At 44.0% G+C, this 22,504-nt stretch overlaps 1 protein-coding gene across 1 annotated transcript in view; it reads right to left on the bottom strand.

Moving 5' to 3' along the window:
- Positions 1-6,789: 6,789 nt before the first annotated feature.
- The window catches only part of dchs1b (dachsous cadherin-related 1b), a gene marked incomplete at its 5' end in the record, with an annotated part of 69,544 nt that continues 53,829 nt past the window's right edge, over positions 6,790-22,504 (bottom strand). The window contains 22 exons of the mRNA XM_069672040.1: positions 6,790-9,079; positions 9,122-10,797; positions 10,908-11,317; positions 11,404-11,575; positions 11,684-11,825; positions 12,349-12,635; positions 12,744-12,874; positions 13,132-13,283; positions 13,399-13,610; positions 13,714-13,827; positions 13,939-14,335; positions 14,496-14,702; positions 14,796-15,052; positions 15,592-15,801; positions 15,918-16,043; positions 16,672-16,911; positions 18,732-18,847; positions 18,936-19,231; positions 19,347-19,787; positions 21,670-21,827; positions 21,935-22,031; positions 22,236-22,429. Coding sequence (XP_069528141.1) covers positions 8,753-9,079; positions 9,122-10,797; positions 10,908-11,317; positions 11,404-11,575; positions 11,684-11,825; positions 12,349-12,635; positions 12,744-12,874; positions 13,132-13,283; positions 13,399-13,610; positions 13,714-13,827; positions 13,939-14,335; positions 14,496-14,702; positions 14,796-15,052; positions 15,592-15,801; positions 15,918-16,043; positions 16,672-16,911; positions 18,732-18,847; positions 18,936-19,231; positions 19,347-19,787; positions 21,670-21,827; positions 21,935-22,031; positions 22,236-22,429 — 6,362 coding nt within the window. The remainder of the gene's footprint in view (positions 9,080-9,121; positions 10,798-10,907; positions 11,318-11,403; positions 11,576-11,683; positions 11,826-12,348; positions 12,636-12,743; positions 12,875-13,131; positions 13,284-13,398; positions 13,611-13,713; positions 13,828-13,938; positions 14,336-14,495; positions 14,703-14,795; positions 15,053-15,591; positions 15,802-15,917; positions 16,044-16,671; positions 16,912-18,731; positions 18,848-18,935; positions 19,232-19,346; positions 19,788-21,669; positions 21,828-21,934; positions 22,032-22,235; positions 22,430-22,504) is intronic.

Here is a 22,504-nt window from a genome sequence, read left to right as displayed (position 1 = left end):
TTAAAAAACCTATCCCTGTCTGTCATGCAGGGGGAGAGAATCTCTCTCTCTCCAGCTGGCTGAGATTTTAATTCTACGCCATCATTAACACACAGCACACGATTGTTGTATTAGCTTGTTTCAGCTAAAGTTAATTATTAACGTATAAAGTATTTACACTCCTACATGCTAACATATTAATGTTGCCTAGTAACAGGTTTGGTTTAACACAATGAAAGAGGGCCCAAAAGCAGTGACACTTGATATTTACATTCCAACATGTTAGCCTGAGTCCTAACATAGCTGTAACATCTGTACATTTGTGCAATGTACAAAAATTTGTGTAGGTCATATATTTTTGTCTTGCCTGAGGTATAGATTGATTGACTGATCATTTACTGAAATACTTAGCCTCTCACCAGAATATTTGACACCTGCACACTCTCGCACGAAACATTCGGGTGCTGTGGGGAAATTAGCATTTTTTAGAAGCACATAATATTTTTCTTACTTTCATACTTTGGGGACTGATTGCTCAGTGCTGCCGTCCAGAGAACAATTTATTATTTTAACATTTAAAAACCTGATTAATGGGGCTATTTTTAAACTTTGTACCAACAATGTGAATTTAATCTTTATTCAAAATGGGAATCAGAAACCGGCAGCATACTCTCAGTGGAGTAATCCCCTTCAGGTCTTGTAATTTCTCACTCATTAACACTGTAGCAGAGTTCAAATACCGGCCAATTCTTTATGGGTTCTATAATACAAAATCTGATTGCTTTTCTAAATCCAAACAAATGCTGAAGTAAGCTGCATACTTGCTGTAGCCTTCCTCCCTCTATCTCCCTTCGGCAGCCTGAAGTGTGAGTGACACTAGTGAGGGAGTCCTAATGCAAGGTCAGCACAAATGAGAACCAGGCTCACACTGACTCAGCTGGCTCCTTTCTCCTGTCATTTTTTTCTCAGCTTGACACCACAGAAAAAAAAGTGAAAACTCTCTAAAAATAGCAGTTCAGTGGCCATGAGCCAAAGAGCCCCAGTGACTGTTTTTCCTACGTGGATCCTGCTGGTCACGCGAGATGCACAGCATAAAAAAAGGAGGCAGAAATTAACTCAGTTTTGGTTGAAACTGGAAGAAGTTTGGTAAGTGTAAAGTTTATTTTTTGCACTGTTGGTCAAGAAAATCCTACGACACTTGACCACGGTGGTAAACTTTAAACAAGGCTGCTTGTGAAAAGTTGTTATGTGGAACCACATGGCAGTATCAGTATGCCAAGAGACCATAAACAGGGAGTATAACACGCTTAAAGTCGAGGTGAAATGAAAAATGTCATTTTAATACTTTTAGATCAAATCCCCTGTAATTTTGTGCATCTATTTGACAATATAGGCCAAAAAAAATACAGAAAATCAATTTCTTCGTATTCCTAAATCAAAATCCGATCATTTTTTCTTCCGGTAAAACTAAATTTCACACGTGCTTACGTAAGTTAGCACCAAACAATTTCAACCAATCAATCTGCAACATTTAGCCGCAGAGCACCAAGAACGCTCGGTCAGTTAGCTAGCTACTGCGCTGTGGAGAACGTCTGTCTACGCCCACTTCTCCACGATCAAATCAAATCCTTCTAATGATATGTCCCGCCTGCACGTCCTGTTTCACTCGGAAATATGTCACGATACGGAAGCTAGATACTCTCGAAATGCCGTTTCAGCTCGACTTTAAACATCACATTGTCAGAACACACGTCTACAGAACATACAAACACACATCTCCCAAACAAAATAGCAATTTAACATATTCGAACTGCTGCCATTTTCCTCTGATGTTAATCTCAGATGATGTTATAATCTGATATATCAGTTGAAAGTCATACACATGTAGTGTAGGCATATCTATCATTCACTGCGTCTCAATTGATGAGCATCCTTTGTGGAAAATGTGGAGCGCCATTGGGCCATCAATGAAACATTGATGCGCAACATTTTTTTGTATCACACATTAGCTACAGCTAACGATAGCTATCAACCACTTCCTAGCTAACGTGATGTTAACAACCACCTCCTAGCAAACATTACGTTAGATAGGAAGCAAATTGTTAGCTAACAATACGTTGGCTAATGATTTTCCAATTGTAACGTTTATCAAACAGTAATCTTAGCCTTAAGCCACTTCAATGCTAACGCCAATGATTTAGTAAGTAGCTGAGTGCTAATGTTAGCTGTTCACTAGCTAACGGATTATAAAATATGTTCTTTTAACTTAACATATGGCAAAATGTCTTTCCAGATTTTTAACTGTTCACTGTTTTTTGAATTGCTGCAATCGAGAGGCGATGGCATGACAGTCGTTTGTCCGATACCCTTACTTTATGGGACATACAGCTCTCCATCATGAGTGACATCAGAGGAAAATGGCCGCCATGTGAATATGGTCAGTGGTGAGAGGCTTTTCCTTCGCCAGCAGAGATGATAACTAACAAACAGCATGAAACTGGATCTTGGCACCACAGGTGCTGCTGAGGGCCTTTGAGTGTCACTGTGTTGGGATGTATGTGTTCATGGTAATTTCCTGGGAAAGAGGAGCACCAGAGAGGGGTAAAAGGTTCACCGGGGCCTGTCTGACCTTGGAGCAGAAGTTGTGTTAGCCAACTTCACAGGTCCGGTTTGTAGTTCTGGGAATCGGTTCAAAGAAAAGTCTGGGTGAAAAGGACACTATGAATAGATTTTAGAAGTGAGATACTCTTATCTAACCTTACATGGAAATGTAATATAGCTAACGTAAATACAGTGATATGCAAAATGATGGATTTTTGTTGTGAATGCATGTCGGCCCAACTGATACTTTTGATTTCATTAAATGTTTAAACATGTTTTATGGGAAAGACTTTGAAAGGGTTACTCAGTAGATTTAGTAGTGCACTTCCATAAAGTTAGTGGACTCACAGGAGAGAGAAAATTACAATAAACTTAACTCTTTCTCTGATAAATTCTTCTACATAAGCACTTCTAAACATCCCTGCAGTATCTCAAGCTCAGAAAAGTTACCATAAAAACTGTTACTCTTGCAGCTGTTCCTATTTTTGTTCTTTTTTAATAAATAGGTTTTCTCTTTGTTCGCTCACACTGTGCACTGACCTACATTCAATATTTGTCTCTAAATATACAGTACAAAATGCTTTAACATCTGCAAGTATGTTGTGTGTTTTGGTAGCTGTGTATTTATGTGCTTGTACTGATTCACCGTTTAATAATGTTGGACTGATCAAAGTCAGAATGAAAGAGCACCTGGATACTACCTACAGCGGGGGCCAAGTCTAATATGATGTTTACAGGCTTGATTCCCAGAGTGTGCAGCTGCAGAATACCAGACCCACTGCAAAGAAAACATGCTCTTTAGAAGAGTGTGTTTCCTTGCTGTCCTTCTCAAAGACTGACATTTATGGAGAATAAAATTCATCAAACTACATAATTGAGTTTCTCCAAAGCAGTCACTTCTGCTCCAAGCTCTTGGGACAACTTTTCTGGCAACTACAGCTTTAGACATTCCAAAAGCTGTCAGTAAGAGTGAGGCTTTCACAACATGCGAAGGTTACACTGAGATTCTCTATTTGCTTTCATATGTGTAAGTGCAAACACTGAAAAGAAGATAAATTATGTTATACTAGACCTTACTTTATAAAAAGATGGACGACATGTCAGCCCCCTAAAAGTGAAGCCCCCTGCTGACTGGCTGCAGTATAGGTCATAAAGCCCGCCTCCTCCATGTTAACAGATGGGACATGAGTCAAACTATAAAATCAAAATACACGTCAAATAAATGTTTCTCAAACATGGTTTCTGTCATTATAGTTAGTTCTTATGCTGATTTATGACTTATATGGCTCTTGCAGCCGATCTGCTCTGGATTAGCAGAGTAGAAGAAAAAACAATGCTAAAACAATCACTACAGTCACTGAAGTTTTCATATCTGTGAACGTCTGCTTCTGCTGTTAAATACGCTGGCGTGCAGGATCCTTGCCATTTGTTTTGAGTAAGTCAAGTGTGTGTTTTTTGGTTAGTGGAAGTGGGAATGGCGGCTCCACCCGCCGATCTCTACTGCACAACTCTGGCTCCAAATGACATCACTATGGTAAGATGGCAGCGCCTATCACGGGCTATTTTGGCATCAATTTTGTACAATGAGAGTAGATGGAGATGCGTCATCCGACTATATATACAGTCATTGTACTAGACGTATACCAAATAAGACATTTTACACATGGCGGCTGCGGTTCAGGGGAAGAGTCGATCATCTCCCAATTGGAAAGTTGGTTCTTTCCCCAGCTCCTGCAGTCTACATGTCAAAGTGTCCTTCAGCTGGACACTGAACCCCAAATTGCTCCCGAAAGGCGTTGCCTGAATGAGCCTGAATAACAGTGCCCTGTAAAGTAAGCAAACAACCCACCACCTGTCATTACTTTCTGATTTAAGTGTTGCTCTATTCCGATCGGTCCAAATAACTATGAAATTGTTTTTTTGTCAAAATAAGCCATGCACACTTTCAACCAGAAAAGCACAAACAAAAATACAAACACAGTTATCTCTTAGACTTTGGCACATTATTTTATGTTCTTTCAGGACCCCATCCCTCAGAGTAAGATTTATAGTTGAGGAAATTCTTAGTGGACTTTCAACTGGGTCCATCGTGTGTCTTGATACACTTATCTTTTATCCGTTTAAGGGCTCAAGAGGTTTCCAGTAACATGGTGATTATTACTTGAATACCTGATGGGGACGTATTGCATTGCATCATTTCTTTCCAGATGACCACCACTGTCTCACAGATTAACATTACTATACGTCATGATAACACACAAACACACACACACACACACACACACCAAGTATTTCACATGTCTTACAACCTCCTCCGGGGTTAGACTTCTGCTCCAGACGGATTTCTCCCAGATTTTGCAACTAAAAGACCTGCCAAGTTTGTGCCTGTAGGAGCTGGACCGGGGCCAGTGTCAGCTGGGGAGATTGTTGTGGGCCTTGTGTGTCACCGTGTAGTAGCCTCTCAGCGTGCGTGCTGGTGATTATTGTGAGTTGTGTGGGGTTAGTGAAGGAGTCGGCTGCAAATGGAGTCTTGGGACAGCAGGCTGTAAACACAGCTGTGTGTTGAGGTGTAAGTGAGGGCAGCAAGACCTTTTCTTTTTTCTTCTGCAGTTAAGAGACCCCACTTTAGTTAATACAGTCTTAGAATGGCTGGATAGTATTTGCAGTGCACACATATTGATTTGTAATTCTCCTGTAAACTGTGCGATTACTCCTCTCTTTGCAATGAATGTAATATTTGTAACTTTGTACCACAATCAACACTGAAATATAGTTTATGTTTCTTCTTTTCGCACTAAGCACTGCACGTCTCTCTGGTACCGCAGAAGCTTCTGTTTCTTTCCCTTGCACCTCGTCAAAATGCACATCCAGCTCCTTCTGTACATAACAAAAACAGAGAAACACTGCACGGCCGTGTGTGATGACCAAATGAGGCAGAAATCCTCAGCAGCTATGCAAACATGTCCGTGCTCTACATGAAATAAACATTTTCTGCAATTATTCAGCTGCATCAACATCATATGCCTTAATATGTACTGGAGGAAGGGAATCGAATGTTGGCTGGATCTCAGGTTTCTCAATACAACTCAAGCTTGTACTTTTACTGTAAGGCTTTTACTGTATCATGTGAGAGAAAAACAATTAAGACAATTGTCAGAAAACAAAGAAACAAATACGTATTGGTAGTTTGCCTTTTTAGAATTAGATATCTGAATTCATGGAAAATAAATGTAAAATCATTTGTAATATGTTTTGTTTGTGAGTCTGTGGTATGAAATAAACATATTTTGTCTAGTCAGGGTTCAATGTACTTCCCAGTCATAGTTGTGTTTTACACAATCTACACATTTTACTTTTTATTAAAGCTCCTGTGAGGAAGCTTGATTTTGGCGCCACCTGTGGACAAAGCCTCTTACCTATTTGCTGATTTTGTCCTGTACATGCTTAAGTGGTGGTTTTTAATTAAAAATCTCATCCTGCTTTCTTTAACAGTCATGTGTATCACTCACTTTAAATTTTTGCCCTGGAAAATGTAAACAAAGGCAGCGTGCAGTTAATCGCTTTGTCTGAGGCCTACCCCCCCGCCAGCAGTTTCAGGCATTTAAATAACTATACAGAAATAATCAGTCTTGTTGCTGATGGTCTGGTTGGCTTTTGTAGGTCATAGAGAGTATTCAGAATTAATTTCAGTCCGTTTCATTACCAGCAAAAAACTCCTCACAGGAGCTTTAAATTACTATCAGTTTGCAAATACATACAGTTGATTTAAAGGTTTTTATTGTGACTCCATGTTTATTTCCATGTTTTAAATATTACTTCTAGTATCCAACCAAACCAAACCAGATAAATGTTATAAAAATGATAATAACCGTGTTAGCCTGTTTTGCATGTGAAGCTACTATTTGGTTTTACCTTCATGTGAATATTTGCTGTTCTTGAAATCCAGATGGTGACCTTTATTAATGTAGGTCTATGTCTCCTGGACCGCTGTCCTCATAAGGTCTGTGATTCCTCCCAAACCCAAGACAGCCCTTCCCTTTAATATTCCCTCATAAATGACTGAAGTTACCTCCAGCTCTTCAAACTTACCAGTCAAAGCACAGATAACTGGAGCGCAGTGAAACTTTAATCACGTTCAGTTCTTCCCTTAAAGTCTTGATTTGAATTGTGAAAAAAGATGAAGTCTGACTCCAGTTTGTCAAAAGAGATCAGTAGGAATTTATTATTTGCTTTAAATACATGAACAGCTCTTGTTTTTCTGCCATCGCTCCACTGATCAGTCATTGGCAGTCATTCCAAACTGAACTCCAAATGGAGGTCCTCCAACACAGAAATGTTTCAGAAACAGCATAATTACGAGTCGAGAGCATGTTGTGCTGGAGTTCGGCTCGTGGCATGTGTAGCTTTCAGTGCCAGCTTTGCGAGAGGCGAGTTGTAAAGTTATGTTAAATGAAGAAAAAAACAGAGGTAGAGACCTTCTTTTGAAAATAAGAGGACATCCGAAAAGATTAGAAACAGACCAGAAGGATAACACATGATGAGGAATGACAATCTTAAAGCCTTCAGCCTCTTGCTTCACTAGCAGAGTGCTAAAACTGGATCTGAACAAAGAGTGGAAATAAAGAAGGTGCAGATGATGAGTTAAACACATGGAACCTAAAAACACCTCATCAAGTCGGTGATGATCTACATGATTGAATCATAGAAATAAAATGCGCAGAGCTGAGAGTTAACATGGAAAATAAATACCGCACTGGTGGCTTAATCTTTGTACATTCATCAGGGCTCATGCGTTCAGGCTCATGTGCTACATTTGTCCGAGTTATGCCACTTTCCTATGAGAATCCCAGCCCACTCTTAGCATGCTATTTTTGTTGTGCTGAGATGAACAACTTCACAGTAAAATGCATTTAAGTTAATGACCGGTGTAATTGATTTTTAGGAAGCACTTTCTTTCAAAGACACAGAGGTGATCAGCAAATTAGGCAGTCCCTGAATAACAAAGGGAATGTGCTGTTGTGCGTGACTGCACACTACAGAGCGCTGAACGGCCGGAGGAGCAGAGTGATCACAGGTTTTCATCCAGTTGCTGTTTCAGATTTGGGATGATCTACAATTTGACAAAAAAAAAAAAAAAAGAAAAAATCTTCAGTTGGAGCACGGCGTAATGCGAGCTGCGCTTGGTTTCCTGCTGTCAAAACGTGGCAGCAGGTCCTCTTTTCATATAAATAATGCTAAAAACACAAGTCGTCCTCTCACTCACATCAGAACCGTCACAAGAGTCTCTAAAAACCTATGAGACACACACGTTACATAGCATAGCCTGCATACATACAAATATACACATATGCAAATACACAAAAACAAAAAAACCTTTCCATGTGGAATAATGGCATTTCTGGGTCTGAAATCATAATTTCATATAAAAATATATAAAAATAAAAGTAAAAATCAAAAGAATCGGTGAGAAAAACAATAATCTCCATTGCTCCTACACTATGTGATGGCAATTCAATGAGTCAGTGTCTTTGCAAACATACACCATCCTTATGTCCATGGGATTCATACACACTCACGCACACACACATCCAGAGGCTATTTTAAAAGCAGCCACCGGAGACATTTAATACTGGAGTGTAAAAATGTCCACAGACACAAAGAGTAGAACAAGGTCCTTAGCTCTCTGGCCAGCCAGCGAGGTAACATGAAAACTACACATCTACCTATCTACACACTAAGGGATCTCTGACTGCAGGGCATGGTAAGTGCACATTCCCATGAAGAGGTCAGGTTACCTCTTACCCCCGATCAGTTCACGGAGACCTGCGTCGCTGTTGACATGGAGGGGTGGGCTAGTCCTGTCAACCCAGGCACATGTTCCACTTTAATCTCGTAACACTGCCGACCAATGGAAATACTTAAGAATGCAAATATTCCACCAGAAGAAGGTTTGTGTCTTTATTGTCCAAACGTCATATGTTTGGACACTTCAATGTCACAATCAGGACATTTGAGAAACCTTCATTCTCATGAAGAAAACAACGACAGAAAAACAGGATCCTCCTTTCATTTTGTTCCATGAAAAAAGAACAACCAAAGCGATTCTCTGCCATGCTTTGTTCCTTTAGTCTTGTCTCAGAGTTCTTCGTTAAATAGTTTGCTAATGTTTCCTTCATATTCTCATCTCATGATCCGGACTCTGGTCCAGTGAGGGCTCCCTGGTGCTGATCATGGATGCAGAGGGCCCTTGGTTGACTCCAAATGGCGAAACAGCCGGAGATCGAGCTGCCAGAGGGGACAGGGATGGTGAGAAGCTGGGGGACATTGCTGCTGATGAAATGGATCCCTCATGACTGATAGGGGACCTTCGGAGTGAGGCCAAGTGGGGGAATGTCCGTCCAATCACTGGGACCTTTGGGGGAACTGACATTGCTCCTGGGTGGGCTACTGATGTGATGAGCGGTGGAGGGTCAATTCTAGGTTTGGGATCTATTTTGTGCTTGGTCTGGAAGGGTTGGCGAGGGTTTTGGCTCGCCTGGGCTGTTTCGTCTTTCAGCCTGGCGATCTCTGTGAAGACATTAGCCAGAGGCTGGAACTGAGGGCACCAGTTGAGCAGGTAATCCCAGTTATAGCTTCCACGGAGCTCCTCATCGCTGGCAACAATAGCTGTTAGGGAACCATCCACTGAAGGTTTACCGTCCTCAGGGAAGGCATAATCCTTGGGGAGGGAGATGTTAAGGCCACGGCCTGCTCCTAAGTATCCACCGCTCTCATCCCTATAGACTGGGAGCTGGCCAGAGAGCAAGGTCCCACTCAGGCTGCCTCCCAGTTTCTTTCCTTTGAACCAGGTGCTGCCCTCCAAAGCTGCAGGCTCACAGGAGATATCAGAGAGCTGGTCAGCATCCTGCTGAATTCCAGAGTCGGGTCCTCTGGCTGAGATGTGCTCCTGCATGGACGAGGTAATGGAGGCGACTCGTGGGTACTCGTTTATCATCCTGATCTCATCATCCTCTGCTGCCTCTGCTGACCCTCTGCCACTGGAGTGAGAAGGATCCAGAGAGCCCCCTCTAGTGTAGGGACCACCACCAGTTCCTTGATCTCCAGCATAGCCTGGCAGGGCCTGGTGGTAGATCCTCTCCCCTCCTTGTCCCGATTTGCAATCATCCAACTTCTGCAGAGCAGTTCCTGACGCAACAGTTCTATTTCCTGCATCCTGGGCTTTCTTCCTCCTGCGTGACTTGACAAGGAACACCACCACAGCCATGACCACCAGTAATACGATAAAACCAAGAGACACTGCAATTATGCTAATCATTAGAACGTTGACATCGGGGGCCAGGCCAAAGTTGGTGTTCGTGACATCGATTGAGACCTGGGCTGTCGTGGTGCGAGATGCATCTAGAGGACTATGAGCTTTCACATCCAGGGTCATCAGCCTGGTTTCCCGTTTGGACCGGCCCGAGCCACTGCTACCACTGCTGCCTGAACTGTCCAATTTGAGGAAAATCACCCCGGTGGTTTTGTTTACATCAAAGAACGGGGAACTTGTTGGAATAGAATAGAGAACGATACCATCCACCCCTCCATCCTCGTCATTTGCCTGAACCTGGCCAATGCTCTGGCCTTTCTTGGCTGCCTCCGGGACTTCAAAGGAGAAATCAGGGGATATAAAAAGTGGGTCGTACTCATCCAAACCTGTGACAAACACCTGAACAGTTACGGTGGCTGAATGGTTGCCTGAATCGACTGCCACTGCTACAAAGGTAAAGGAGTTGATTTTCTCAAAGTCAAAGGGGATTTTGCTTCTGATTTCTCCTGAGTTCTGGTCCACGGCAAAGCTGTCTTTTCCTGCCCCGGACCGCTCCGCCATGTAGTATTTCAGTTGGCCAAAAACCCCTGTGTCATGGTCAATGGCATGTAGAACAGTCACAGCAGAGTTGGCTGGTTGGTTTTCTCTGATACTTGCGGTCAGGACTTCCACGGGGAAGAATGGATGATTGTCATTTATGTCTTTAACGTCAACAATGACTGGAGCGAGTGCGAAGTGACCCTGTCCATCTGTGGCCTGGATGATGACGATGTGCGTGGACTGGTGCTCACGGTCAAGTGCTCGCTGGAGACGTAAGGCTCCAGTCCACTGGTCCATGGTGAATAAGTTCACCTCGTCACCAGAGCTGATGGTATATTGGACCTCAGCGTTGGGAGTTGAGTCTGGGTCTGGGAAAAGACAACAGTACAATGAATGAACTGAGAGACAAAACACGAAAAGAATTGGTGAAAAACTGGAAAGAAAGTAAGAGTGAGGATGACAAAAAAAGAAGACACACCTGTAGCAGTCAGTCGTATAATCTCGGTCCCAGCGGCAGCCCCCTCACTCAGTGACACAGTATATTCTGCTCTGCTGAACACTGGAGGATTATCATTCACATCACCGATATTTATCACCGCAGCAACACTGGAGCTTCTCTGGGGCACGCCACGATCTGACACCACCACGGTGAGGTTGTAAAGTGGCTTTGTTTCAAAGTCAAGCCCTTCAGCCAACAGCAGAGTTCCCACCGTCTGAAAGCCCCGCCCTTCCAGAAACCGCACGCTGCTTTCAATCTGGAATGCATTGCCTTCATTTCCGCTGGCGATAGCAAAGTCAAAGCCACAGTTTTCTCGAGAAAGGTCGCTGTCGAAGGCCTCAAAAGTCAGAACGGTTGACCCTTGGATGGTATCCTCAGAGACTGTAGCCCTGCAGACGGAAGAACATTACATATGTAAGGCCTGAAATGAAGGTTACACTATAATACATCTAGAATCTAATGATAGTAGACTGACCTGTATTCTGATTGGTGGAACACAGGAGCATTGTCGTTGACGTCAGAGATTTGGATCTGGACAGTGGTGAGGGAGGAAAGTGAAGGAGAACCTCCATCAAGAGCTTCAATAACAACGCTGACTGACGGACGCTCAGGGTCGAACTCGGCTCTGTGATTGATGAACAGCGTTCCTGGAGACAGGGCAAGGACGGGGAGTCAGACATTCAGCTTGGAGGGTTACTTTTAAACTTTAATTGGGCGAATAAATTGTAAGAGGGAGGTGAGCCAAGGTTGTCTACCATTGTTGGGGTCAATGTAGAAACCTTCCTGGGTTGATGACTTCACTCTGTAGGTGATCTTTCCGTTCTCTCCGGAGTCCCTGTCAGTTGCTGTTACTGTGACAACTGCACTTCCTGGTGGTGTGTGTTCAGGCAGAGTTACCTGTGGTGCAGAGATATTTATAACAACATTTCAGCATTAGGGTAAAAGATATGAATAAGCCCACACTGTATTGCAAAAATACTGTAGTGAAGTTCTTCACGGTGAGGTGCACAGGCACAAAACTTACTGAGGGGGAAATTGCACTTTTTCCCCTGTTTTTCCCGAGACAGAGAAGTAAATATAGTACCGGCTCATCTCCCCAACCACTCCCCAGTCTATATTAGGCTGTTAACTTTTATCACCCCCACAGTGAACACAGGAATGTACATGTGTGTTTCTTACAGAGGCATGTCTACAAGTGCAATGTTCTCCTTCATGGTGATACAATCAGAACATTTCAACCAGAAAACACTTTTTTTTTTATCACACTAAGGTACAAAGTAATAGATTTCATTTTACACAGCAGCTTCTGTGCACAGGAAAATATAGTACACAACAATTACAAGAGATATGAACTGATGCTGCTGTCTTTTAAGGTACAAGTATTGCAAAACGAGTGGAAAACATCAACTCGCCACCCTACCTGATAGAGATCATGGGTGAATGCAGGGGCATTGTCATTAATATCCTCCACCAGTATTGTAATGTTAGCCTCCGTTTGGTGCTGGCTGTCGGTGGCTCTCACAGTCAGGGTGTACCACGTTTTTTCCTCAAAGTCCAGAGGGGCCGTGAGCGATACGCCTCCGCTGTAGCGGTGAATTCCAAACTTGCCTAAAGCGGTTGGGTCCAGCTGCAAGGAGTAGGACAGAGCAGGACTGGAGTCGACATCGTTCCCCGTCACAAGAGTGATCTCTGTGCCAATCAGCATATCTGATGGACAGAGAAAGAGATTGAATGGAAACACATTGTGAGTTTCTTCTGGCTTACACAAGATACACAACCAGAAAGCACAAAATTCCTGCAAATTACAGTACATACTCTCTGGGATGCGGACTTCCTTTGGCAGGGGAATCGTTGGACTGTTGTCATTCTGGTCAACAATGATCACCGTCAATGTGGCCGAACCAGCCAATCGTGGACTGCCTCTGTCAGTTGCTGTAACAACAAGCCTGTGGGCGGTAGAAAAAAAAGAGGTTGACATTTAGTTATATTTTAATGTTGGTGATGACAGATGAAACTTAAAAACAATAGAATATGACACATTTACTTGTTTTATTTTTAGTTATGAAGGAGTCATAAAAAGTTGTGAACAAGAGTTGAAATTGCAGCTTTGACACATCTGGCATGCAGATATTGGTTTGCAAATTTTCAGACCAAAACATATACTGTATATCCATCTCCAAAATGACCACAGATGTGTTCTCACTTGGTCTGGGTAAAGATCTCACGGTCCATGATGGCCGCTGTGGTGATGCTTCCTGTCACCGGGTCGATCTTAAACAGGCCGCTCATGCCCGATGACTGGATGGAGTAGGTCACCTGGCCATTTTGGCCCTGATCCACATCTTCAGCCAGCACCTGATGATGAAAAAGAGAAGAAAAATTAGACTTTTTTTTAACCCCTAATGAAACAGCAGTAGAGGAGGTACCTGGATAAACTTGTATATTTTGTAGTTTTTACAGCTGAGTATACCTGTATGATTGGCATTTCATATCCCTGCGCTTCTTTCATGTAGGCCACGTAATTCTGCAGCTGGAAGCGAGGAAGGTTGTCATTGACGTCCTGAAGGATCAGGTTTATAGCCATGAAGGACGTGGAGGACACAGTTTCAGCCTTTATAACTAGACGGAGCCTGGGGGTGTCTTCAAAGTCCAGCCCCTTTGAGCTCTGAACCCTGATTTCACCTGGAGGACAAACAGATTTAAAATGGGAAATATTAAAGTAATGTAATTAAAAATCTATGAAATATTATTTAAACAAAACAGATTGTTTTATTGTGAGTGTCACCTGTTGAGGAGGTGATGGTGAAGGCCTGCTTCCTGTTCCCACTGAAAAGGCTGTAGCTGATACCCCTGCGTGTGCCATCTGGGTGTTGAGCCTGAGCTTGAGCCACTGCTGTGCCTGAATATTGAAGTAGAGCAGGGAAAATGTTTCTTAATCGTGACAGCAGAGAGATCTGAGAAGTGTATAAATTGACAGAGATCAATATTAACACTAAAAACACTGTCAAACCTTTTGAGGCATTCTCCTGTATGCTGACATCTCTGGCATTCCTGGAGAAGCGAATGCCGCTGTACTCCACCTCCTTCACGTATATCACCACCACTCCCTGTGCAGACTGAGCCGGACTGCCCTGGTCCATGGCTTCCACTATCAGGGTCCTCTGAGCCTGGGTCAGATCCCCCAGTGGCTCTGTGGCCTGGATCTCCCCAGTCAGGGAGTTGATGCTGAAGCCCTTCACCGGCATGGCGAAACGGTAAAACACAGAACCGTTGGCTCCAAAGTCTTTGTCCTCGGCCTTCATGGTGGCGAGAACCCGCTGCGTGCGCCTGCTGGACACTTCGATGACTAGCGGATCCTGGATGAAGAAGGGAGTGTTGTCGTTGACGTCTAGGACGGTGACTGTCACCTACAAAGGAAGTGGTCACACAGGGGTTAAATGCTAAATTTATAGCATAATGTTATGAGCATTAAAGATAACAAAGATAAATGCCTTCCTATTACTATAAAGTTTTAATCATAAGCTTTTTTAAACAATCGGTCAACTAAACACCTAACCCTGTATTTACCTGAGCAGAGGAGTTCCTGGGTGCAGCAGGTGAAAGGTCAACAGCAAACACCTGGAAGCTGTATGATGCCAACTTTTCCCGGTCCAGTGGGGCTGATGTGGTAATAACTCCTGTGTTCTCATCCACAGTGAACGCTCCATGCGCCTCCCGGCTTAAGAAATACAGCACCTTACCATTCAGCTCATCGTCAGCATCAACGGCTGCCACCTGTAAATAAGAGATACACAATATGTCACTGAGATGTTCGCACAAAACATGAACTCTGTTTCTCTGATCTGTAAAATTTCTATTTCTACACACCTCCAGAATTTGGGTTCCCTCCGCAGCATCCTCTGACACCTCTGCAGAGTAGCTTCCTTTATTGAAGACCGGGCTGTTGTCATTAACATCCAGCACTTTGACTTCCACTGTGACAGTGGAGCTGAGAGCAGGGCTGCCTCGGTCTGTCGCCACTACCACCAGAGTATACTCGGCCCTCGTCTCTCTGTCGAGGCCGCGAGAGGTGGAGAGGGCTCCTGTGGTGCTGTGGAGTTGGAAATCTCCATCGGGGTCTCCGGCTGGATGAAGAGGTCACGTGGCAGAAAGAAAGAAAGAATAATCTTAGAAGACATGCCAACTCTGCACTTAAGTTGAAGAGTGAATGTGATCCAGACCGGTATAGGGAAAAGGTTCAATTTAAAGTAAGAACGCTGAGGATAGCTGTATGCAGATCTCATCTTTCATGTGGGAGTAATAGAGCTCTGCTATACATTGTCCCAAATGCTGCATGTATCCTCTCCTTACAAGGTAAGACTGCATCTATTCTGGCAGTCAGTACACTCTGCGAATATGACCAAAAACGGCCTAAACAATACAAGATGCAATCATCACACGCGTACGCTCCGAATGCCAATTGCGATAATCTGCAAACATTTAAACGAGACTATTTACGCCTAAAAAACATCCAAATGACAAAAATTCCCTGTCTCTCCTAAAATATGATCATTTTCACATTCAACACATCCTGAAACAGCAATTACAGCAATTGTGGTGCAGTTAAACGGCTCTTTAAATCATTCCTCATAAAATACTTGAATGAGACAGCACAGTTTCTCACCAGTGATCCTGTACTCCAGCTCTCCACCGGGACCAGAGTCGGGGTCAGTGGCCTTGAGAAAGCAAAGCTCGACAGGGGCCTGGTTCTCCGGCACCTCCAGTCCGTACCATGACTTGGCAAAGATGGGAGTGTTGTCGTTCACATCCTGCACCTCCACACGGACTACAGCCTTGGCAAAGTTAGGAGGCAGCCCTCCATCCCTGGCATACACTGAGGAGAGATGGAAATTGTTCAGCTAATGAGATGCTATGCAATATTTTAAAGTGAAGCACTTGAGGTGATCTGTGGAATTAAATGCATTGAAAACATAATGGTTATAGAAGTACCAGTGAGCGTGTAGTGGTTCTGCAGCTCTGCGTCCAGCTCCCTCGTGGTGGTGATGACTCCTGTCACAGGGTTGATAATGAAGCCTTCCTCGGTCACACCTCCATACGTCACTTGGCCATTGGATCCTGCATTTAAAAATGCAAAACAGAAACAAATAAGAAATAGGGCTACGCACGCTACAAAACAAGCCATAAAGAAAATAGGCTACATTCAAAGTAAGAAGGAAGTGATGTTAACAAATATAAAGCGGCAGAGAGCCGCTGGCAGTCCAAATGAAAGCTGCAGAATTACAAGGCTCTGGATGATTGTAACCACACATTTTCATTAGCATGTGGTTGGGTTTAAAGTCATTTGGCTACTCAAAACCATTTATGTGTCCCTATTGTCTCTATTGTTCGCTGGCCTAACTACTGCACTCATGTGTACTGCGTATCAGATGTACGTTTTTAGTCATCCCCCTGCACTGAATTTAAGAACCGTTCTACTTTTTTTCCTTTTACATCATGATGTTCTACACCTACAACAACCCTTCCTACTGCCTGAAAGAAACATGTGTGTTCCAGCCACAGTAACTATCTACTTAATTACTTAAATACTTTGTGGAATGAAGCAGAACATCTGGCAAAATAAGTGTGCGATTTCAAAATAAAAGCAAAAAACGCCTCTGGTCTTGTCGTACCTAAAACATAACCCCATTTCTGTTCATGAGCAACATGTTTTTTCTGCATATTGAAATATCAAACTCTGACCAACCTTGGTCCCGGTCACTTGCGCTCACTTTAAACACCGTGGTTCCCGGCCCTTGGTTTTCCATCACCTGGGTCTCAAACTCCGCTCGCTGAAACACCGGAGATTCGTCGTTCACATCAATCACCTGCACGCACAGCACCTGAGAGGTGGACAGCTGAGGTATCCCGTGATCCTCTGCCACTATGGTCAGATTGAAGACCTCCTGCTCCTCCCGGTCTAAGGCTTTCAGGATGGAGAGAGAACCTTGAAGAGATATAAAGAGATGTTTAGTGTTGGTGTGTTTGGATTAATCTCGGTAATTTTGCGTACCTGAGAGAGGCAGTATTTGCATTCCTAAAGGACCAGTAAAAACAAACTGTTTCTTACAGGTCTGCTTTATGAGACTTTCCACAGCAAGCAAGAATACAGTTACCTCAGCCAGTCATTTCTGGCACTTCGGACACATATCCAAAAGGTAACAGAACTCTGCAGTGCTTCATCAGTGAAAATATAAACACAAGAAGAAACCAGACTTGGGTAAAACCCAGAACAACTTGGCTGCATCAACATATGACATCAGCTAAATTAGGTTACTGTCTTTTCTCTTTACAAAGTCTAAGTATCTTTAAATCTGGAAGGCATTAGTTGGTGTTTTTATGTGTGCTTTATGTAAATCAGATACAGCAAAGAGAATCAGACCAACACATCTCTTCCACACCTCCTACGCTTCTTCTTCTACACCCCACATCCCTGTCATCACCCTGACTACAAGCATGGCGAGCCAAATGAAAGGTAATATGTGTGTGTGTGTGTGTGTGTGTGTGTGTGTGTGTTTCGCTGGCATGTGATGCCCAAGAGACATTTGTAATTTAATAATGCAGCAGCATGCCAAACACATACATCGTGTGTTAGGCTCTGATGTTCCTGTGAGGTTTTGCTAGTTCCCATGTTTCAGCCAAACACAAATATTGTGTAGCCAATCTAGTTATACTCACGGATACAGTGTCAACCGCATGATAAAGGTAGTGGTATGTTCTCAGCTTGTATTCAAGTTCTCCTTAAGATTTCAAGGTGTCAAGACCGGCTGTTTTGTATCATTTATTGCAGTGCTGCAGCCTTAAAGCTGTGTCTACTTAAACTGTAAGTACAGTTTTAATGCTCTCAAACAGCATGAACACCATGTTTTTATCTGAATCTCGAAGCTACTCGTGGCGAAATGGCGGGAAACATTAGAAACATTAGCTTTCAAGTGGTTAATAAAAGTAGCAGTAAAGCAGATGTAATGTGAAATAACAGAAAGTTCATGTTGGCAGAGCAGTCATATCATTTATAAGCAGTAATCAGGCTAATGATACCCCCCACTCGAGCCAGGCACTTTGGTTAATGTCTTCTCAATGCAATGCTAATCCGCTATTACAGCTATTATTAACTGTTAGCTTTACGCCACACAGTCTGAGAAACAAACCAGAGGTAAAAATCCAGCCCTGCTGCTACAGCTGACACTTGACAGTAATGAATTAAAGACTTTCCTCCATCTGGAAGCTGCATCAAGTGTCCGTCTCCCGGTTCCTAATCCCGTCTCAGCCATATCTGAGCTCGCCAACATCACCCAGCCCCGCCGATGAAGAGATTTCACTTACATATATATAAGATATCAAAGGCCAAGTCCAAATCCCAAATCAGTTCCCATGAACGAACTCGTCCAAAAGAAAAACCAAGGCATTATTCGAGTGAAATATTGCCCTATGAGGCATTTAAAGATCATCTACTTAAGAGGGTATGAGTGTTTTAGCAGCACTTCAGTGGGTAATTATGATCTTCTGGAAAGTTTTGTTCATCCAGGGGGCTTTTATTGGTGGGATGCCGATTATAAATCAATCATGAAACCTTACAGTGAAAGGCCACATACATGCTGCTGTGTTAAATCATTCAAAGCAGGATTTGTTAATGCTTTGAATGATGTGCGCTTTACCCTAATCATCTCTTGATGGAGTGTAAATTGGGTATGTATGGAAAATCCCAAGTCTGCACAGACCCTTTAACCATGATATTTCTTACATGTCTATCCATAAAAATCCGCTTACCAGTGTTTGGGTTCAGACTGAAGCGACCAGCGCTGTTGCCTGCCTGGATCCTGTAAGACACTCTGCCGTTTTCGCCTTCATCCTCATCTCGAGCCATCACGTACAGAATCACAAACCTGACAATAAAGGTAGAAATTAAACATCAGATTATAACAAACATGACGATCACTAATTTAAAGCCATTAAAACAGTAATGGCGCTTACCCCACAGGCTGATCCTCCATGACGCTGACCGCAGACGGAGAGCTGAACACCGGAGCGTTGTCGTTTTCATCCGTCACAAACACTCGAGCAGTGACCGAACCCCAGCGTCTCTGAGACGGATCCACCGCCTGGTCTGTGGCTCGGACAACGAGGTAGAGCGATGGCGTCGACTCACGATCCAACTTCTCTCCCAGGGTGAGGATGCCGCTGGAGGGGTCGAGGGCAAGGAGGTCAGGCGTGTCAGGCCAGTAGTGCTCGATGGAGTAGAGTAGCTCGCTGTTGGGTCCGCTGCCATCCTGTAAAAAAGAAAACAGATGCTTTGTTGGCAAAATGTCGCTTAAATGTATAGTATTGGGTTATTGATCTTAAACAATGCAACAAAATCAAGTAGCAGATAATTCAGTGTCCCACCTGATCCAAAGCCTGGAAGGTATAAATGGAGGCCCCCGGCTCTATGTTCTCTGGGATCACTATGGTAACAGGGTCTTCTGTAAACTGGGGAGCGTGGTCGTTGCTGTCCGTCACGCTGATATCCAGCTGCACCAAGTGGCTGCTGGGAAACGCCTGGGAGAAGTCGGACACCTCGATCTGCAGCGTGTACCTCGAGCCCTTCTCAAAGTCCAGCTCGCGTACCAGAATCACATCGCCCTTTAAACGGTCCACCATGAAAGTCCCGTCTCGGTCCGTGCCCCCCACTACCAGGTAGGTCACCTGGCCTTCCAATAACGCAGAATCATGTTGGTCGGGTGGGCGGACGGAGCCGATGACAGAGCCTGGAGGAGCCCCTTCGACTGTGTTTAGGGTCATTTGGAGCATGTTGGGCTTTGCGTTGGACCTGGAGGAGCTGAGAACCTGAGGGAAAGAAAACAAGAGTAAAAGAGGGCTCATTTTCCTCGCATGATTTGTTGTTCCCTTCTAAGGATTCAGATTGTGTCCATCACAAAAATCTGGTTAAATTTATTTGCTCTAATCATTAACGCATCTCTCCGGAACATATTGAAACAAACTATATTGTGTTATTTTATCAACGCATAGGAGAAAAGGGCGAAATGGATCTGGTTTGTTTGAACAATAAAGCCATATAGCTCTCACTCCAGCCCATCCCTACACATAGCCTTGGGCTGCAGTCTGCTTCAGTTTTGTTGTTACTATAATAACCCTAACAGGCATTCTCACTGTGCATGAAAACATGACGTACAATCCTTCCAGTACATATCTCTACACTGCAGCGTTCTTGCTCCGAGATGAGAGGCAGAGTCTGTGACCTGTGACCAAATAATGAAGGGTGTAATGGGAGGGGTAAATAGTCCAGCAGAGCAAGTAAGTGCAGCGTCCATATGTTGCAGTCCGGTGCCCGAGGGCTTTTGCTTTTTCGCTCTGAGCGGCAGCTTCGGGGTTCAATGTTGTTCGGGGACGGATCAAAGAGCTCCGAAGACGGCAAACAAACGCACATTTTAACAAGCTCTGGTTTCATCATCACATAATCCACGCACGCACCATCCCTCGCTTTTGTTACCAATGTAATGCATCCTTCCTACATCTTTACGACAAGCAACAATAAACGCAGAGGAAGAGGGAAGGAGGAATGTGCATAATTTAGCCTTACGTGACTAAAAACACAGACAACACGGGCGGACACTTGCAGTTAAAATGTTCGAGAAACCTTGGAAAAGCTAGAAAAATGGAACCAACCAGTAAACCAAGACATTTATGGTACCTTCAGAGTGTTTTATGTATAAATGTTTGCACGAATTGTACAGGACTACAGCTCCGAGGAGTCATATGCTCAAGTTAAGCCATTACTTTTTTCCCCCAATGCTCTTCTTTCCTCGAAGGCACGGTGGTGCATGCGCTGTAGTACTTGTGGTACACCCTGCGTCTGATTTTACCCACAGCTATGTGAAATGTTATCTCGAAATCATTATCTGGAAATGTTACCTCATGAGAGCGTTTGAATGTGTCGATGCAGTGAGCGTGCCTGTCTGTGTGTATGTATTACTGCCTGCTACCGTACAGCGGTGTATTCCCTCCCTCTCCCTCTCCCTCTCTCTGTGATTTGATGCAGCTGGCTCTCATCAAATCTCATCTGGGAGCGTTTGATTCCAAGGTGCCTGTTTCCCCTCTGTCTAATCTCAGAGTCGCACAAGCAGGGCGCAGGCGATATCTAGGCAACTCTCCCTCGCAGTAATTAGCATCCTTTTCCTTTCTGAAATCACATCACATAAAAACAGTGAACTCAAACCACCGCGCTTCTTCTGTGGCTTTTTTCCCACCGAATTCCTGATGCTGCACACCGATATGCAGGATTGACCCTCCTGCAGAAAGTTCAGGGCAATAACTCAGACCAGACCAGCTCCCTCCTGCAGCTCTGGGTTTCTCACCTTGGGTTTTGGTTTCCCTACTAACCTTTGGAGCAGGAAACACACAGTAGATTGGAGAGATGCTTGTGTTTGTACAGGCACAGGTTCAGCTTCTCTCCTTCTCATATTTACCTCCTTTTCCCGTTCCTGCGACAGTTATACTGTTCACTTTGTGCACAGTTTGAGGAAATTACTCGCAGCGAGGAATGCAAAGGGACTGAGGTAATGAGTGGATGTGACAGTTTTAGGTTAGGTCACCACATTAACCTTTGTTTCTAGTTGGCTGATGCCTTTAAAAATGTTTTTGGAGACACCAAAAAGTACGTGCAAATTGGGGATGGGTGAGGATATGAAGGTATACAGATTATTAGTACCTGTATCCGTAGCTGGCAGGTGGAGCTGAGGCCTGGTGTGCCGTGGTCAGCAGCGGTCACGGTGAAGGCGTACTCAGATCGCTCCGCCCATCTCAGAGGGGAGGCGGTTCTCAGCTCGCCACTGGTCGGGCTGAAGGAGAAGCGCTCGGCTCTGGCACCTACAAAGGGTGTAACAGTTATGGATATTAGCTTGAACTTAAGGTAATGCTCATGAAACCAAAAATAAACCTACTTCAGAGAGTGTAAGGGGATTTATGACTCTTACCTGACAAAGAGTAGTATACGGTTCCATTCTCTCCCTCATCCGGGTCTTTAGCCGTCACTGTGCCTACGACGGTCCCAGATGGGAGACCCTCCATCACCTGCAGTGCCTAAGGATTAATATCTTTCTGCAACAGCCTTTTTTATGTAGAGAATCCTATTATAATAACGTCTTAATCTATCCCTTATCATGTCTTTATTTCCTTTCTAGAACTTTGATTGTGATTATATGGAAAAAGAAGTTAACAATAAGAAACTCCAACATACGCAGAGGGGAAGCTAACACCACAGCAACTTCTGTCCACTCTCACCTGAAGCAGCAGCTCCCTGTCAGGCCTGGCATGAGTGAAACTGGGCGTGTGGTCGTTTTCGTCCAGCACAGTAATGTGAGCGGTACCAGTGGCGCTGCGAGGAGGCGTGCCGCCGTCCTGTACGGCCACGACGAGCTGGTAGCTGGACTGCTGCTCTCTGTCCAGGGCGAGGCGGGTGCTGATCTCACCTAAGGAGAGAAGGCATGAGCGCTCATTACTTGAAATAGTTAGGAGGTCATTACCATGTTAATTTAAAGTGACAA

This window comes from Semicossyphus pulcher, unplaced genomic scaffold (assembly GCF_022749685.1).
Source record: "Semicossyphus pulcher isolate SPU_LCO1_2020_fin unplaced genomic scaffold, fSemPul1.0.p SCAF_10, whole genome shotgun sequence".
Taxonomy (NCBI): domain Eukaryota; kingdom Metazoa; phylum Chordata; class Actinopteri; order Labriformes; family Labridae; genus Semicossyphus; species Semicossyphus pulcher.
This window is presented reverse-complemented; position numbering and strand designations above follow the sequence as displayed.